This window comes from Trachymyrmex cornetzi, unplaced genomic scaffold (assembly GCF_001594075.2).
Source record: "Trachymyrmex cornetzi isolate Tcor2-1 unplaced genomic scaffold, Tcor1.1 scaffold294, whole genome shotgun sequence".
NCBI classification, from domain to species: domain Eukaryota; kingdom Metazoa; phylum Arthropoda; class Insecta; order Hymenoptera; family Formicidae; genus Trachymyrmex; species Trachymyrmex cornetzi.
The window spans coordinates 131,659-151,926 of record NW_017297628.1 but is presented as its reverse complement, the minus strand read 5'-3'; the positions used below and the strand labels follow the sequence as shown (position 1 = coordinate 151,926).

General features: G+C 35.0%; 1 protein-coding gene across 1 annotated transcript in view; it reads left to right on the top strand.

Moving 5' to 3' along the window:
- Positions 1-14,150, top strand: part of LOC108762316 (forkhead box protein L2) — a 52,894-nt gene extending 38,744 nt beyond the window's left edge. Inside the window, exons 6-9 of the mRNA XM_018509260.1 lie at positions 126-174; positions 505-583; positions 662-811; positions 13,116-14,150. Coding sequence (XP_018364762.1) covers positions 126-174; positions 505-583; positions 662-811; positions 13,116-13,303 — 466 coding nt within the window. The 3' untranslated portion in view covers positions 13,304-14,150. The remainder of the gene's footprint in view (positions 1-125; positions 175-504; positions 584-661; positions 812-13,115) is intronic.
- Positions 14,151-20,268: the final 6,118 nt, after the last annotated feature.

Sequence of the window (20,268 nt, the reverse complement as noted above, 5' to 3'; positions counted from 1 at the left end):
ACTGAAGATCCTAAAATGAGAAAAGACTCAATAACATTTAGATCTTAATTAATTCAAAATGTATATGTATATCTCTTAATTATAATTCCTCCCCGAATTAGTATTAAACTTTTTTTTCATTATAGCGCATGGGGTCTCCAACAGTCGCAACTCTCATATAGTCATTGCCAATCGGTGAGTTTTCATGCTAAAATTATTACATGTCTATGTATAAAAAATTTTTTTATATATTGTATTTATGCAGCGTGAAATCTTTACAACGAATGGAGGTACTTCGAGTATTTTTTAAAATTTATTATAATGGAGAGAGAGAAGAATAATGCCCAAACAAATTACATTTAAATATCTTTTTTATTTTTTCTTTAGATTCGCCCCTCGCGAAGTATTTGCGTATAATTAATAATTAAGAATTAATCTGTATAATATAACTTTCTGATAAATAGTATATTCAAATATTTAAATATTATTATTTGATCGAATCATTGGAGGTCTCTTTGATCACAGCTGCAGCCGCAATTGCAGCCGATGCAGTCGATGCAAATTCCAACTATGAACGGCTACAGCCAACTGGGTACCTCGTTAAGTGAGTCACTATTCTCGCACTTTGTACCTCCTTTTGTCGAACGGGGTAATGCTGAACGACCAGACAAAGCGTTTCAAGGCAATTACCTGGATGTTCCAGGTGGAACGACCGGATCGCCCGGTTCCATGGGCGGCGGCTCTTTCGGTAGCAGTTTCGCCACGTGCGGCAGGAGGCACGAATCCGCGATGGCCACGGATGCAATGCCTGGAAGATGCTATTGGCCCGAGAGTGAGTGTAATTTTAATAAAAATAAAAAATCTAATATTCCTAGTGTGACTTCAAAGATCCAGTTTGTAGAATTTGCGCAGATAGCAGAATATGTATATAAAATTTGTCATAATTAGAAGAAAGACTATTAGGTGCGTTCCGTTTCACGCATAGAACGCATGGTTCGCATCACGAATGCGCAGTTCATGTGTTCCGTTCCGTTTCTTTAATGCGCATAATGCATGCCATGAAACGGAACATATTTCATCGCAATCTATGCGAAATAACGATGGCTGCTATCAATATCAACGCATCTGTAAACATTTCATTATTCATAGTAAATTATGACTGCGATAGTAGTAGTAGTAGTGAAGAATCTGATGAACATTCCGATAATATAAGTGAAGAACAAGACGAATACATTTTACATTCCGAACTAGAAATTTTATATGCAGTATTAATGGTAGGTGAAACGCGCGGAGAATCAGTTTGTTCAGAAAAAATATCCGATTACGTTGAGTGTGTTATTCCTGGATATTCCCGACATGTATTTAAAGAACATTTTCGGTGAGTGTATATACTTATTTATTTTTATTTAATATTCAGTTTTGGAAATATTTCCTATGAATTGTGTTCATTTTAAGAATTAAAAAATTATTGCATGTTTGTTCATTGGATTTATAGAATGTTTCCTGAAACATTTGAGGAAGTACTACGAATAATCAGTCCAGGATTAAGAGCTATCAATACTAAATGTGGAAGAAATCCTATTCCTATAGAGACACAACTCCTTATTACCATATGATTTATGGCTACACCTGATTCTTATAGATATATATATAAATAAGTTAATAACTAGTTAAAAAAAAATAAATTGCAATTATATATATACAAGGGTCGTCTAAAAAGTTTTGAGCCTAACATAGAAACAAGTAATTTTTTGGTCAAATTCAATTTTATTTTCCACATAGTCTCCTTTTAAATCGATACATTTTTTCTAGCGATGCTCCCACTCCTTTAATCCATTCAAATAATACTGAGCGTCTTGCTTTGCAAAATAAGTGTCTACGGATGCGATGACCTCCTCGTTCGATGAAAATTTCTGTCCTCTGAGCCAAACTTTGAGGAAACAGAAAAAAGTCGCTGGGGGCCAGATCTGGTGAATACGATGGATGGTCAATTAATTCGAACCGCAATTCGTGAATTTTTGCCATTGCGACCGCCGAAGTGTGAGATGGTGCGTTATCTTGATGGAACAGCACTTTCTTCTTTTTCAAATGCGGTCGTTTTTTTTTTATTTCTTCCTTCAGCTTGTCAAGCAACGATGCGTAGTACGTCCCTGTTATTGTTTTACCTTTTTCAAGATAGTCGATCAACACAATTCCATGACTGTCCCAAAAAACAGTCGCCATCACCTTTTCCGCCGATAAAACCGTCTTCGCTTTCTTCGGAGCAGGTTCACCCTTCGCAGTCCACTGTTTTGATTGTTCTTTCGTTTCAGGAGTGAAGCGGTGGACCCAAGTTTTATCAACCGTTATTAATCGACGCAAAAAATCCGACTTGTTTCGCTTAAACCGCTCCAACAGGGCCTTAGAAATGTTCATTCGAATGCGTTTTTGATCCAGAGTGAGCAAGCGCGGCACCCAACGCGCGGTTAACTTACGTATGTCTAATTCTTCAGTCAATATATGACAAACACGTTCTTTTGATATGCTTAACAGCCTCTGCTATCTCCCTAATCTTAATTCGACGGTTGTCCATTATCATTTGATGAATTTCTTCGATGTTATCGGTGGTCGCAGTTGTTGGCCGTCCAGAACACTCATCATCAGCTAAGCTGGTATGACCACGTTTAAATTCAGCTATCCATCTTTTCATGGTGGCAAATGATGGGACGGAATCCCCGTAAACAGCGTCCAACTCGGCTTTAATTTGCGTAGACGTATTGCCTCTCAAATGCAAGAATTTAATTATAGCACGATATTCAATTTTTTCCATTTTTACAAAATGACGACACAAATGATTGTCAAACAAAAACTGAACGTCCAAAGTGGCCACAATTGTCACAGATATCTTTCGTAAGTATCACGATTATAATACCAGAATGGCTTTGACGAGTAACGCCATCTTCATGATGAGGCTCAAATCTTTTCAGACGACCTCGTATATTAATTTTGTGATAAAATTATTAAGTTATTCATATTTAATTCAGATCTGCTTCCACTAAATTTGGAATTGGAAAAGGAACTGCATTTAGAGCACTACGGCGTGTAACATATGCATTACATTGTGTTGCTCCACGACATATTTAATGGCCAAAAGATCGGCAAATTGCCACAAAAGTAATGGAACAATTTCGAAAAGCATATGGTTTTCCGAATGTCATTGGTGCTATTGACGGCACACATGTTAAAATTCGGACTCCAAAAATAGATCCTGCGTCGTACGTAAACAGAAAAGGATTTCACTCCATTAACGTACAACTTGTATGCGATTCACTTGAATTTTTCACGCATTGTTTTGCTGGACACGTGGGATCTGTAACGACGCTCGTGTTTTTCGTAATTCTCCGGCAGGAGATTTTCTTGCAAGACCTGAAATATGTTTTCCTGAAAATTCCCATCTAATCGGGGATGCTGCATATGGTATTCATCCACACTTAATGGTACCATATAGAAACAATGGGCACTTAACGAACAGGCAGAAAAACTTCAATTATTGCCTATCATCTACTAGAATGGCAATTGAGCTATATATAGCTCAATTAAAGATACGATTTCGGATTCTCTTGGATTGTTTACCGTTAACTGATGTTAAGAAAATTCCGGAATTTATTTTGGCCTGCTGTGTGTTATACAATGTTTGTATTTTAAAAAATGATCTCTTCAATGTAGATGTATATCGCGGTGACGATGAAGTGGTAGATCCAATGTTACATGATAATTTAATTGATTTAGGTAATGATAAAAGAATCGAAATAACAAATGCCTTACTAATAAGATACAATGAAAATGTATGATACATATATCAGAAATGTATATTAATAAAATTTGTACTACAAGTAAATGACGAAAAACTAATTTTTGGATTTTCTTTATCATTCCATGATATATTTAGATATAAAATGACATATATTTGGCGTAAAGGATAATAAAAAATTAACTTTATTAGTATGACAAGTATCAAAAGTATTATAGTATCTTATTAAATTGAATCTAAAGTACATCCATGAACAAAATTGTTCCACTTTATAATATATATTATCAATATGTATTAACATAAAATTTAACTTTTCATCATATTTAAAAATAACTTAAATAGCTTTTGGAAGTATAGAAAGTACTTCAAGTTTGATATGTTTTACTTCGAAAGTCTTAAATTCAACACCGAAATTTCGGCCAGATGCAGTTTTACTACATAGATATCACTATTTATTAAAAACGAACAAAATAATATTTCAATCAGTTTTTTTTTTAACAAAGTAGAGAAAATGAAATAAAATTGCAGAATTAATTAAATTCTGCAATTTTATTTTAATTGCAAATCTTAAGATTATTTGGATTTTTTAAATTGCGAATCTTAAAATTATTTGGATTTAGTAACTAACTCTCTCAAGATATCTATTAAAGATTTTTATACTTCCATTTTTTCTTTGTGCATTTGTTCACGTTCGTCTTTACGTTTTGTATGTTCACGCTCTTCTTTTAATTTCTGAAGTTTCTTTCAGTCTCTCTTTTTATCCTTATTTCCTGCCTTTCTTCTTTTATGTCTTTGATAAAAGACTCAAGGACAATTTCTACTTTACGTTTTTTAATTGGATCTGTAATAAAAATTAATTAACGTTTAAATGAAATCAGATATATTGAGTATGGGAATAAGTTTCCGTCCTTTTTGAAAAGAAAAAGATGTGTTTATTTAAACAGATCTATATAAGTGAGTTTATTTAAAGTATGCTCCTTCGGAAGCGATAACTTTCTCCCACTTTTCCGGTAATAAACAGATTCCTCGAATTAAAAAATCTGGTTCTTTTGAAGCGATTCATTCATCAAGCCATTTTTTGATATCTTCATAAGAATTGAATCGTTCTCCAGAAAGGGCCGACTGCATGGATTGGAACAAATGGAAATCTGAAGGAGCAATGTCCGGTGAATACAGCGGGTGGGGCAGATTTTCCCACTTTACTCCTTCCAAGTATTTCTTGACCGGTTTTGCAACGTGTGACCTAGCGTCGTCATGTAACAGAATCAGCTTGTTGTGCCTATTGTTCCATTCCGGTCGTTTTTCTTTCAAAGCTTGGTTTAAACGTATCAGTTGTAGTCGATAACAATCGCCAGTGATGGTTTCGGACGGTTTGAGCAGCTCATAATATATAACACCTCTCTGATCCCACCAGATGCACAACATAATCTTCGAAGCATGGATATTTCGTTTTGGCGTTGATGGACTTGGTTCACCTGACATCACCCATGCTTTCAAGCGTTCAGGGTTATCGTAGTAGATCCATTTTTCATCGCCAGTTACGATACGATGTAGAAAACCCTTTCTTTGTTGTCGTTGACGAAGCATCTCGCAGATGACCAAACGTCTTTCCATGTCTCTCTTTCAATTTGTATGGCACCCAATTTTCTTCTTTTTGCACTATTCCCATTGCGTGTAGACGTTTTCCAACAGTGGATCTATCAACATTTAATTCTTTTGACAACCTATCGAGCGATAAACATGAATCTTCTTCGAGTAATGCTTGCAATTCTGCATCTTCAAATTTTTTCGGTGCACCTTCGCGTTCTTTGTCACGCACGTCAAAATCACCACTGTTGAATCGTCGAAACCATTCTTTACAACTGCTTTTCGATGGAGCATGGTCATCGTAAACATCTACGAGCAAACGATGCGATTCTGCAGCACTTTTCTTTAAAATAAAATAATGGAGTAAAATTTCCCGCAAATGTTGCTTTTTTGGAATAAATTCCAACATCTTCAACGCAAAAAAAGTTACTCTTTTTTACGCTTCGAACGAATGCCAACTATTGGGCTCAAAAGTTTGAACACAAATCTTTCAAACACATGTGTTGCCGTTCTATCAAACACACAAGCAATGCTACTAACGACGTCTTTCTACAGTGGGCGGAAACTTGTTCCCATATATACCCAATATATAAATAGTTATAAAAATTAAATTGTTTTTATATTATTTACTCGATGATGAGGGCGAATTAGTTATTGGTTCAGTTGACGTTGACGGTGTAGGTTCAGCTGGCCCTTCGCTTGACGCAATAACTGGACGGATTACATACGCCTTTTTTCCAAATATAGAATCTATGATCTTCACATTCAAATGGGTGGCACCCAGTTGGACACGGTTCAATTGGACACGAGCCACTCATAGCGCTTGAAACTACAAAGCTCCTAAGCACTGGTCGCTGTGATTTGTGGTGTCCAATCGAGCCGTGATCAATCGGGATCACCCCCAATCAAGAAATTTAAAAAATATTAAATTTTTAACAACACTGGCTAGTGTGTTATTTGTTGACAAATAGAATTCCTATTAGTCAACTTGTTTTTAGTTAAAAAAATGTAAGAAAATGTTTTTTTACATGATATCGTTTGTATGAAAATCCTTGAAAGAACCTAGATATATGGACTTCAAACATCTTGAAATAAAAACACTATGTTAAAAAACATTTACCGAATAAAATGCCCATGAATTGCGACAATTGTCACTCTTCTTTTTATTAGCTATGTTTTTATAAGTTCTTTTTAAACCTGATAGTTTCACCGAGCATTGTTGCCCTGTGACGTTGTATTTTCCATTGGAACCTTTAATCATTTTGGACGCAATTTCAGACCAAATTATATGATTTCGTTTCATCCCCGAAGTGAAATCCGTCTCTTTTTCGCGATACAATTCCAAAAGTAAATACACAGCAGCATCAGGCCATAAAAATCCCTTCGTTAAAGCATTAGCTGAATTTTCATCCTCTTCACAATGATCGGATGTTGATGTCTCAGATGTTAATTCAGCAGGTGCCTTTGTACTATTGTTTAATTATTTCGCCACAATTGTTGCAAGCAAATTTAGATCTATAAAACAACTTTTCATTTGATTTTATCTTTTAACTTATGCATTATTTGGATATGATTTGTCATTAGAAGCGTAAATATATGTATACATTATATAACCTTAAAATTTGTTATTTTATATTTTATCTCTGTCGTATCTTTCGTAACCTTACTAATCTCATCTTTGGAAAGAATCAATGATGACAGGAAATTCGTGTAACTTATTGATCCATTGACCTTATTTCAGAAATTCGTGCGTTTGAACGATTTCGCGCCTTTGCATGAATCACATAAGCTACGTCAGCTCGAACTTGTACGAGTGCGTTCAGGGAGCTCACTACCGCACTACCAATGCTAACGCTACCATCTCTGTTCACGGAGCCAAGATAGAGGTAGCGATTACAAGCTCTGTGAACAATAATAATATAGTGTTTGTCCTAACCATACTACATACAGCAAAATGGAGCAAGAGCAAGATTCTTTAGATTCTGCTAGATTCTTTCGTTTTATGCAAAAACGCGTTGAACTAGTATAATTTTATTGATTTTTGAGCTAAACTGTATAATTACAAAATATTGGACAACCATAACCTTATAATTATTTGCTTTAACGACATCCGTTGGACTCAATTTTAACATATAACTTTTCTATAACTTCATCACGCAATTCCATTTCCACGTAATCCATTTTAAAAGCTAAGTGTAATGAATACTATTGCGATTATTAATTTCGAAGTATCAGCCAACAATGTTCACTTTAGGGTATCAATCATGAAACTTTATCCCTAGGATGAAAAGTGAAAAGTGAAAATTTTAACCATTGAAGTTAATGGAGAAATTTTTCACTTTTCACTTTTCATCCTAGGAAAAGTTTCATGATCGATACCCAGTATTCACTACACTATCGCTGTTCATGGAGCACATGAACGCTACGCTATCAACACACTACCTCTTTGGCGATAGCATTTGTAGCGCGAGTCATGACGTCAAACCATGGACATCTAGAATGGACCGCTGATGGCAATGGTGGGGGTAGAAAGATGATTAGAGTGAGAGGCAGGAATAATAAGATCGTTCTTTCTCTGTTTATTGTTGTTTCTAACTACTGTTGGATTAACAACAACCAATCAGGCTTCAGTAAACAGAGAAAGAACGATCTTATTATTCCTGCCTCTCACTCTAATCGTCTTTTTACCCTCACCATTGCCATCAGCGGTCCATTCTAGATGTCGATGCGTCAAACGCTACCAACAATAACGTCACGGTAGTGTTTCATAGTGCTATCCGTTAACTCCCTGAACAGTGGTAGCGCTACATAGTACTGGTAGTGAGCTCCAAAGACATAGAGAATAGACTGCGCGATCCGTATCTAAGGCCGGTATTCATAGTCAGATCTTATATTCAAGACCGTCTTAAGTACGGTCTCAAGAAGTCTCGAACCAATCAGAAGGCTGCATTAGTGTCTTAAGACATTACTTAAGACAGTTTGAAATAAGACTCGACTATGAATACCGGCCTAAGTAATGTATCAAATGTGGTCGACAATAATGAGAGAGAGGGACCGTGGGAGACGGCCAATCTCCCTCTCATTCTCTCTCCCATTACACCATTGAATGGAAAGAGATAGAAATGGCCATCTGCCACGGTCCCTCTCTCTCATCCCTATCGACCATTTTGACACACGGATCGCGCAGTCTATTCTCTATGTCTTTGGTGAGTTCTCTGAACGCACCCTAAAGGGTCCTCTACATAGAAGTCAGACAGTCGTGGAGTCTTAAGTCGTAGGAAACTGACCAATTCTAATCGAGTATTCTTCTTATATTTGATTGTGATTGGTTGGTTTCCTATGACTTAAGACTCCACGACCATCTACAACTTCTATGTAGAGGACCCTTAAGTGTATGTTCGGAAAGCTCGCTACTAGCCCTATCGAACGCTAACGCTGTTCGGAGAGCTCCCTACCAAAGACCTAAGAGAATGGACTGCGCGATCCGTGTGTCAAAATGGTCGATAGAGATGAGAGAGAGGGACCGTGGCAGACGGCCATTTCTATCTCTTTCCATTCAATGGTGTAATGGGAGAGAGAATGAGAGGGAGATTGGCCGTCTCTCACGGTCCCTCTTTCTTATTATTGTCGATCACATTTGATACACTACTTAGATATGAATCGCGCAGTCCATTCTCTATGTCTTTGCTCTCTACCAACGCCATCCGTGACGTCATTGTCGATAGCGTTTGCCGCCATAACTTACGCTACCAACGCTCTTGCCTCCGAGGTAGTGCATGGGTAGCGTTCATGGAACTCACTATATTATCGCGCTATTAGATATACGAACATAGAGTCCCTATAATGAGAGTCAAGACATAAGACCGGAAGGATGCCATTGCTGGGCGCCGGCCGGAAACAGCATAAATAACACGTGGCACAAATAGACGCGTTCACGCCTATTTGTTTGTAAAGCAATGAATTTGTTTTTAAAACAGTGAATTTGTGTTTGCGAAATAGAGAATTTGTGTAATAAATACAGAATGTATACATAGCGCTGTACCGAGTGGAGATGACAGATATCTTAACCTCTAAAGTCTTATAGCGTATTCGATTACTGACTCGATCCGACTCTGAGTCAACAGTCTGTTCTTTTTAGCTGCATTTCTTACACAATTTAGCTCTTCTTTTGTAGCTAAACAGAACAGACTACTGACTCGGAGTCGGGTCGAATCAGTAAATCGAATACGCTATTAGTAGCGTTTGCGTTGGTAGTGTTGATAGCGTCTCCCCGAACGTACCCTAATGCTGCGTTCGAGGAGCGCGCTATCAACGCTATTTGTGTCATACTATCCTTATTTCACATTTAATGGACGATGAAGATAGAATGACACAAATAGCGCTAATAGCGTCTCCCCGAACCCAGCCTAAGTGTAATGAATACTATTGCGATCATTAATTTCGAAGTATCGGCCAACAATTACTATGTTTACACGGTACGCTTTACGCCGAAGTTATAACATCGATGTTATGAAACTGGCCAATCACAGTCATTCCATTCTTCAGAGGAACAGCTATGATTGGCCAGTTTCATAATATCGATGTTATAACTTCGGCGTAAAGCGTGCCGTGTAAACGTAGTAAATGTTCACTTCAGTATTCACTACACTATCGCTGTTCATGGAGCACACGAACGCTACGCAACGCTACGCTATCAACACACTACAGCCCACATACAAGAACGTAAGGCCGTAACACGCAAGCAGTAAATGAATTGACCAATCACAGTAGAGACCATAAGGCCAGTAGCGAATCCAATGTTAGGGCTGCCGCACACACCTTCCGTAACAATAACCATAAGACGTACCATAAGAATTAGCCAATCACAGTTGAGAATTCTTTTGAACTCTTAATTTTGATTGGCTGATATGGTACGGCTTATGGTTACTGTTACGGAAGGTGTGTGCGGCAACCCTTACGATTTTCTTACTGATTACGTCTTACGGACTTATGTTTTTCTATGTGCTCCCGGCTTACCTCTTTAAGGATAGCATTTATAGCGCAAGTCATGACGTCAAACGCTACCAACAATAACGTCACGATAGTGTTTCAAGCTGCATTCAGCAGACTCAGCAGTTTTGCAACCGTTTTATGATTCGTCGCGCTGATTGGATTATACTTTTAGATTTAAAGGAATAGTTCTATCTTAGCGAAGAATCACAAAACGGTTGCAAAACTGTTGCAGAACGCAGCTATAGTGCTATCAGTTAACTCCCTGAACAATGGTAGCCCTACATAGCACTGGTAGTGAGCTCCCTGAACGCACCCGTAACTGATGCGTTCCTTATGCGCTAATGGTGGGGGGAATCTGGGACATTCCATGCACTATCAATGCGCATTAAGGCCGTAGCAGACTTTTGCATAACACATAACGCATAGTGCATAGGCGAATCAACTAATCAGAATTTTTCCTTTCCTCCCATTCCATGGAAAAGAAGAATTTCGATTGGTTGATTCCCTTATGCATTATGCGGGGTTTACAATAGAAGTCGTAGCAGTCGTAGGGTCTTAAATCATAGAAAATTGACCAATCATAGTCGATTATTCTTCTCATATTCTACTGTGATTGGTTAATTTTCTACGACTTAAGACTCTACGACTTTTATTGTAGACCCCGCTTTATGTGTTATGCAAGAGTGTGTGCTGCGGCTATTAGGGCCATTCCACACAAACTTGCATAGCCGCATAAACATATGCATAAAGAAAATCATCCAATCGTATTTTACGTTTGTCTTTATGACAGAAATGTGATTGGATAATTTTCTTTATGCATATGGTTATGCGACTATGCAAGTTGTGTGGAATGGCCCTTAGATGTAACGGAACGGTTGTCTATGCAGTCTATGCGCATCATGCGTGAAACGGAACGCACCTAATATTATATGAAAGATGAATGATAGCTGAATGATTCAGAATCATTTTTATTGCGAGCGGCCCTAAGGATATAATCAAGGCTGGGTAAAATGCCTTTCAAATTCCATTTAAAATACTAATTATAAACATATATGTAATGAAGAATGGCTCAATATAAATAACAACAATAAAAATAAGAACAGCTACAAGCCAAGAAACATCATAAAGTAAGTAAAAGCTTAAAATATAAACACATGTAGTAGCTAGCAAAATAAATATATTTCAAAATTAATACTAACAATAATGCCTAACAAAAATACCTAACGATCGTTTCAACCGTATTTCGGTACTAATTATAAAATACTTTTAAAAAGTGTATTTAAAATGCAAAATGCAAAATGGATTTTTCGAATCTATTTTAAATGTAAAATGGATAAATAGGTATTTTAAATAGTTTTCGAATGCAAAATGATTTTTCCTGCCCTAGTGTAAAAAAAATTTTTACGAAAAAATACAGAAAAAACTATATAAATTGAGACAAAATCTTAGAAATCCTTAATTTTTCATAGATATTCGTAGTAGGACATACAGTGAGGTTTGTTTGTCTCAGAAATCCATAGTTTTTTGTAGATATTCATAGTGAGACGTAGAGTGACGTTGTTTGAAGGCGGAGGATTTCTTGGTTTTTCAAACAAACAACACTACTCTACGTCCCACTACAAATATCTACGAAAAATTAAGAATTTCTAAGATCTTGTTTCAATCTATATAGTTTTTCGTAAAAACTTTCTGTTAGGGTGGTATACAATTTTTTAAAAGTATTTTACGTTTGACATCCATTTTCAATGGAATTTGAAGTCCTGACTACAGTATTATAAATAAAGTATTTCTGACGAGAATATTAAAAATTTTTTAATATTATGATTTGGAATCGAGATCGTTTACTTGAATAAATCAAATTAATATGAGAAGCGCCGGTTACGGTCAAGATTAGATGATATACATAATATACATATATGTATATTATATGTAATACATATAATATACATTTTTAGAAATCTATATAGTATTTTACATAAAGCTAGAACAGTTATTTTTTTATTAAGATTCGATATTTATAGACTATCGGAAATTAATTTGCTCTTTATAGTTTAATTTGCAGTTTATTTAAATATTCATAAAAATCTTTTGCCAATCATGGGACTTGGTTCTTTTTATACGTTAACGACTCTCTAGAGAAAATTTATAAAAACATAAGAAATCCATTTACCTATTTTATAAATGGTTAAATGATAGAGAGAGAGAGAGAGAGAGAGAGAGAGACATGATTTCATTTTACATGTAAAATGAAAATAATTTTTCAAAAACCATTTAAAATAAAAAAAAAATGCGATTTTTATTTTAAATACATATTTGAAATGAAATTATTTTAAATATTACCCAGCCTTGGATATAATATACATATTTCTTAACAAAATGAAAAAAATTATGAAAGATCGCTGATTTTTCTATATTATATTTGAAAGTAACAGAAAAAAGTTTGTAGACATTTACCATAGAATCTATCGAGGAATCTCTATAGATCAAACATTATTTCAATAAGAAATAATGTTTTTAAAAAATAATTAAGATAAAGGAAAACATTTTTTATTTAAATTATAAAATTGTATAGTTAAACATAAATATTGATCTTATCGAACTGTTTCATACGTAGACGATATTCATTTATATATATATATATATACGGAAAGTATAAATTTCCAATTCCTGCAGTCACTTTTTATAGAGATGATACATTTTTAAATACCGCGTTATACATTCAATCCTCTTTAACAATTTTATCGAATTCGTCTGGCGATTGTCGCAGTGGTAAACGTGAAAGAGGAGCCTGGGACCAACACCGTGTCGACCAGCGGCGTCGGCGTCGGCGTTGGCGTTGGCGGTGTCGGCGTCGGCGTCCCGTCCGGCATGATGGCCTCCGCGGCATCGTCAGGCGTCTCAACGACGGGATTTCCGCCGATGGAGTTCCAGACGCGTTCCAAGTGCTTTATGTGAACACGAGAGGAACCACCGTTAAACAGCAGCGCGTGTTACGTGACGAACCGACGTCGCGAGGAACGAGGGACGATCCTACGTGATCTATCGCGCGGCGCATTAGATCGCAACGAGATGGATTCGCGATTCGACGAACGGTGAGCGATGCATGAAACGATGCCCTGAACATATCTCTCGATGACGCGGTAATGCGGATTATATTTAACAAATATTATCGAATAATATCTGATAATCGTTTAGCGATGTTATTGGATGGTCGTTCGCGAATCTAACCGCGCGGGGAAATACAACGTAAACGTTTGTGAAACTCGTGTAATTGCTATTGTTGTGTTAATTCGATGTTAAAGGTACGTACGTCGTGCGTCTTTACTGTGTAGGTGCGCTTGTTCACGTTCGTTAAATACGTAAAGCGCCACGCAATACGGAGACAATCGCATGTATTATGCGAGATATTACGACACGATGCGATACGGCGATTCTTTAGCGATTCCGGAATCTTTTTCGCAGGAGTGAAGGCCGGGATCGCGCCTGTTGTAGTCCTGATCGGTCGAAGACCGCCGTGTTAGATGAAAACAGGAACGATCGCGAAGAACGATCTCTCGATTTTATCCCCATTTTATCGACGATATAAAACGTTTGAAAATACCTCTATATCTTCGCGCACATCGTTTTCGACTGCTAGACAGTATTTAATATCCTGGCGAGAGGAGCGAGAGGCGAAGAAAGTTTGTTCACAACGGGAATGAGATATCGTTTTGATTGCGATAGAACAGAAAACGCGTTCGTTTGGATCGACTGTAATTAGTATTCGCTCCGAAATTTCCTCATTCGTGAATCCAATATACACCCAGAAAAAGGTTTCTTCGATTTAAAGAAATATTTCTTTGCTATACGGTTAAAGAAAAAATTTTTTACGTCATTTTTTTGATTTAAACATTATTTTTTGAAATTAAATAGAAAAATTTATTTGATTACCGGATACCGAATATCGGATATCCGGACAGAATGTAACATTGGATATCCGGTATCTGATCGGATATCCGAAAAGGCAATTTCTTTGAGTCGGATATCCGACATCTTCGGGCTTTTTCGGATATCCGACCGGATTCGAGAAAGTGTCTTCTAAAAAAAAAAAAAAAAGAACTTATAGAGAAAAAGATTGTAACAATGTACTATAAGATATTATAACATCATGAATATGCATACTTATTTCTAGAACATTTGTTCAATACAAGAAAAAACAATTTAATAATATCAAATTTCAACCGGATATATTCCCGGATACTAATAATATCCAGCTATCCGGTCGAATATCCGTGTAGTAAAAAAGTGCTGGATAATACCGGATATCGGATACTTTCCAAATATTCGGTGCATTCCTAGAAATTATGTTTAAATCAAAGAAATTTTTTCTTTAACTGTATAGCAAAGAAATATTTTTTTGAATCGACCCTTTATCTGGGTATACTTTAACTCTTTGAGGGACATCAAAAAAACATAGAATTGCAAGACATTTCACAGGAATCCGTCAGATAGAAAAAATGTGCCCCTCAAAGTGTTAAAATGTATCTTTGCAATTGAAAGATTGAATACGTAATTTGACGGATTGAATTCGTAATATATGTATAAATTCACACAAAATTATTTCAGCACTAAAGATCCAGCTTGACCTTTATTTTCGATTCATTGTATAATCATTATGATTTTATATTTTGGATATTTTGCAATGTATAGATATATTATTTAAAGTTAACTAATTGAACATTCTTTTTCATTTTAAAAATTCAAAAAAAGGAATAAGATTATATAACTTAAAATTTATGTCAAGTTATAAAAAACAATTTTTTAACGTAATTATCTTTTCTATTGCGATATGAAACGGTAGCTCTTAGTAAATATGGATCTATTGTAAGAAGAGAGATACAGAAGAAAGAAAAGCCATCTTGTTGTAGAGAGTTTTTTTATATATACAGATATATAGAATTGAATAAATAGAGCTATATAATGTATATGTTTAATCGTACAAAATATGTACGTTTTATGTGAATTATACTAATTAAAGCGAAATTGTTTCTGCGAAGATTACGATGTAAATATACGATTAGCGTAGACATAGCAACGATTTTAAGAAACTTATACTGTGAATTAGTCTTATGTATAAATCACTAAAATTGGCTTTTAATAAATGTAACGCTTCATTTTAAAGTTATTACACACCAAGATCGTGTATGAGCACTCTGTGGCAGCTACGTACAGTAGTTTGGCGAAAATCCACGTGTAAAAAAGTGTAACAGTGGCTATATAAGAAATGAAATAAATCTTAATTATTTATCATTGAAAAATACAATTCTCTTCCAGGAAATTGCTCGAAAGAATTACTTTTGTTATTAAACTGTTTATGTTTCATTGAATATTAAATATCTTAATTTATAGGAATTTATTTAAGGTATATGATTGTTGTATAAAATTGTTAAGAGCTCTAATTTCAACATCATAAAGATTATTTATAAGAAACTGCATTACATGTGTAATATTTAGTATGGCATTTATCTAATGCGTCGCGTTATTATATGTAAATATTATACTAAATGTAATATATCAATTAAATATCATATTAACTCACATAACGCGATGCGTTATTAGGTAAATGTCACACTAAATATTATGCGTTTAACCCTCCGGAGCTGATGATCTAATAGATCCGTTCAATTATAAATCTTTACAAAAATGTCAAATGATTCAACTTTCTTATGTTACATTTGCAAATTTCGATTATTTTTATTAAAATATAGTTAATATCCTTTTTTATATACGAGTTTTATCACTTTGGTTCCTGGGAATTAGTACCTTTTAATTAACATAAATTAAGTGGGTTTACAGGTTATTAATAACTGCGTTATAAATTTTGGCATTGTGATATCAGAGGGTTAAAATTTCGTATTTTAAATATTCTAAATATTTTTAATCTCGCCAGTAGTATGAAATTTTCACTCTGCAACCTGGATCTTCAAACTTTAGTGTAAATATTTATATTATTTCGGACAGTATAAAAATTAAAAAAAAATCTTACTTGTTTGTGAAAGCTTTAACAACGAATTTTTACTATTATAGAAGTTAATTGTATTTTACTTGTTTTTTACAAATTTAAATTTATCTATTAGAATTCACAATATATATATATATATATATATATAAAATCGACTGTGTTTTAAAAATTCTACATTGCCAGTGGAGGGTTAACTTCGTTAAGAAGAACATTTTTTTTATGTATCGCGTAAGACGTTACCAAAAATATCTGATCCAAGGAAAAACGTTCAAAAAACGGTTGTTCGAGAATAGTTTCTATGCAGTTTCGTGCTACTGGATCCTAGTGCAAGTCCGCCGCACAGGATGTCAAGGAGAATAGCGTATGGGAGGAGGGCGAGCGAACTGGACCAATGGCCGGCGAATGTTTTGCGAGCACGATGTTTTTCAAAACAAACCGTGCACTATGGGCTTTAATATTCCTCGTAAAATCTGGAACACTACGAGCGCTGCCGCGTCAACACTGTGCGTGCATCGGACGCGGGAATAGCACGTGCATCTTGTTTTCCGATCTAGGAACCGAAAGAGCACGTCGATGACGTCGTTACGGCATTTCTCCTGGAGACTGCAAATAAATTTCACCGGATATACATTTGCAAGAAGTGAGTCTTCGACGCACGTCAAAAGAGGAATGACGATATATATTAATTTCTTTTGTACGAAGATAAAATTAACGGAGATAAAATGAAAATTGCGAGAAGCTGATACAAATATTTTGTTGAAAGCATTTTGTTATACGTAATTATATTCGCGTGTTATACGTAATTATACTCTTTAAAACTTTAGAGTGAAATCTCACTCTTATTCATAGTCGGATTTTATATTTAGAATCGTCTTAAGTACAGTCTTAAGATGTCATGAACCAATCAAAAAGTACATATCTAGCGTTTTAATACATTATTTAGCATCTTAAGATAAAAACCGGCTATGAACACCATCCTTAAAGATTTAAATTTGAATCATTCTTTTTCAAGATTGACTCAATTTTCATTCTTTACTTTTTTAGAGTGAGCTTCCACTCCAAAGAATTTAAAGAGTATATAATATATTAATTTTTTTCGGGAATTAATTAAGTATTAAAAGTAAAACTCGTTTATCAGGAAAAGTATAAAATATATACTTTCGTTTACATTCTTACACGTATTATTTTACGTTTGGTAACTTAACTTTTTGCTTTTGTATGTCATGGTCTTGCTCGTAATACATATAAAGAAAAAAGAAAGATAATAAAGTTAAAATTTTTCCAGAAATGCAACGAGATTTTTATTTACCTAATTATATCTTGCCAATCATATTAAGAATTCCTGGAATCTCTGAGATTTTTTCAATATCAGTTATAATTTTGCCGATTGTGTTCTTTTAATAACTTCTAATAAGTTTGTTTTCAAGTTCGTGCCTCTTGGCACGATTTAGCGAGGACTCGAAATTCGAGAGGCATCATTTCATCCTTCTTCGAACTCTCGTATATATCCTTGCGAATTCTCTTCGTCTCTCAGAAACGTATGCTTTACATAACGCAGATTGACACGCTCAACGTAAACATCAGATCCATTTTATCCAAACAGACATGATAGTGGACTCAGTTAGCCACGCAATATGTACTACAAAGCGCTACTAAAGCGTATAATAAAATATCATGTTAAGTAACTATTACACGAGTCAACTATGTTATAGACGCGTTTTAATATTCCGGTATCTCAACAGGTTGACTCAACTTTATTAATAATTATTAGTAATTGGTAATTTAATTAGTAATGATCTTGCAAAGTGGTGTCAAAGATTTGACGACGTACTCTTAGCGGATTATTTTTATTAAACTGTTAGTTTATTTATCGTTATATTGTTATTATATCGTGAGTTTACTTACTTTATATTGTTAATTATTTTATGTTGTGTGTGTTATTAAGCTTATTATTTTATAGTAAATTATTAAGTTCTGTAATGGAAGTGCGATTCACTGTCTGAAAGGATCTTGGAACAAATCTGAGATAATTTGTTGCCCGGATCCGGATTGCAACGTACAGGAGAGAACGTGCGTTGAATGACGCATAACAGCTGTACGCAACTTTGAGTCGTGCTCGTAAAACGAATATGTATGAATAACGAGTGGTCTCCGGAAAAAAGCGATCTCGCTTATCGAGTTGTACATACATGAATGAGTATTTAAGTAATTTTTTCTTGAAAGTTGCTCGAGGTAATCTTAATCGACTATTTGACAGAGCAAATGATTCATTTAATGAAATATCATTCCATATCTTTACAAAGTAATTTATGTTTGTTACACTATTTTATTATGTTTTATTCTGTTTCGAGCTTATTTAAAACGGTCTATTATTCATCAGAATTTAGAATGAAATTCTATTTATGCTTTTCGTGTCCCGTAATCGAAAAATATTCGAAGAATTAGAATGTAAACATACATAGAATATCCATTAGAACGCACACGTTAATTAAAATAATAACGCTCATTTATTACAACGACGATCAAATTATTATTTGTTTATAAAATTATCACAATAATTAAAAAAGTCTCATATTTTGGAATTGCTTATAAAAAAAAAGTTAAATATAAAGAAAAATAGAAAAGACATGCTTTTATTCCTCCATAATCAATTATTACACCTGCAAAATTACATTTCAAAATTAATATCACAATTTTAATGATTTGAAATATTCAAATTTATTTTTTGGAAAATTTCGTTTTTTGAGTTGTGTCGTTGTAGCAAATAATATCAAATTATAAGATTTCCATCCTGCAATTTGACTGGAATTATAGATTGTTTAAAGCGGGTATGATTATCTAAAAAAGAGAAAAATTTAAAAGGGATTAAGGAACATATTTTCCGAATAAGAAATCCTCAGTCTTATTTTTCGCGGATGAGAACATGCCTATCTATATTTTTTGCGATTTCAGAGGCATGCTTTTATTACTGGAATTAATTCGCGCAGTTCGTTGGGACGAACGTAAGGAAAGAGAGTACATGATGAGACGCTCGAGGGAGGAACGCACGGGATTCACACGCATGTGCGTCATGCGTGCATGCGTGGCGATGCGTGTAAGTTGGAGGGCGGCAGTGACATATAGCGACGGCGGAGGACGATCGTTTAGCAGCTTTCCGTGACACTGCCATGCCCGTGTACATGAGTAGTTCTTGCGAACTTTCTTTCGAGCTGAAAGAGAAGCATTCCAGTCGAGCTATTTCGCTTTTGCGATCGGTCAATTGCGGGCAAAAATGTGTCAAACTTGTATTTGCAATCACATAAAAAAAAAAGGATAAAAGAGAAGAAATCCTTCTTTTGATTGAGTAAGTAAAATTAATCGGTGAGAATTAATTAATTGATATTCTCACAAAATGCATCAGTATTAAATTCCTCTTAATAAGAAAAATTATTTTTCCAAAGGAATTTATTCGCTCATCTATATTCTCTTCGCGTATCAGGCATGTAAATATGAAAACGGAATTTTTTAATAGAAAATACACGCTTATTGCATGAAAATGATAAAAAATATTTTATTCGAAGTATTGCCCATCGCTAGCTATACATTTTTCCCACCTGTCTGACAATTTGTGGATGCCACGCCAAAAAAATTGTTGCTCTTTTGAGCCAAACCAGTCATCTAGCCATTTTCGTACATCTTCGTAAGAAGTGAAGCGCTGCTGAGCACGTGCGTGTCCCATCGATGCAAATAAGTAGTAATCGGACGGAGCCAAGTCTGGTGAGTAAGCCGCATGCGAAAGTATTTTCCAACCAAACGCCTCAATCGTTTCCTTGACCAGTTTTGCTGTGTGTGATGGTGCATTATCATGAAGCAAAATCACTTTGTGTTGCCTTTTTTGATATTCCGGTCGTTTTTCACGCAAAGCTTGATTCAAATTGAT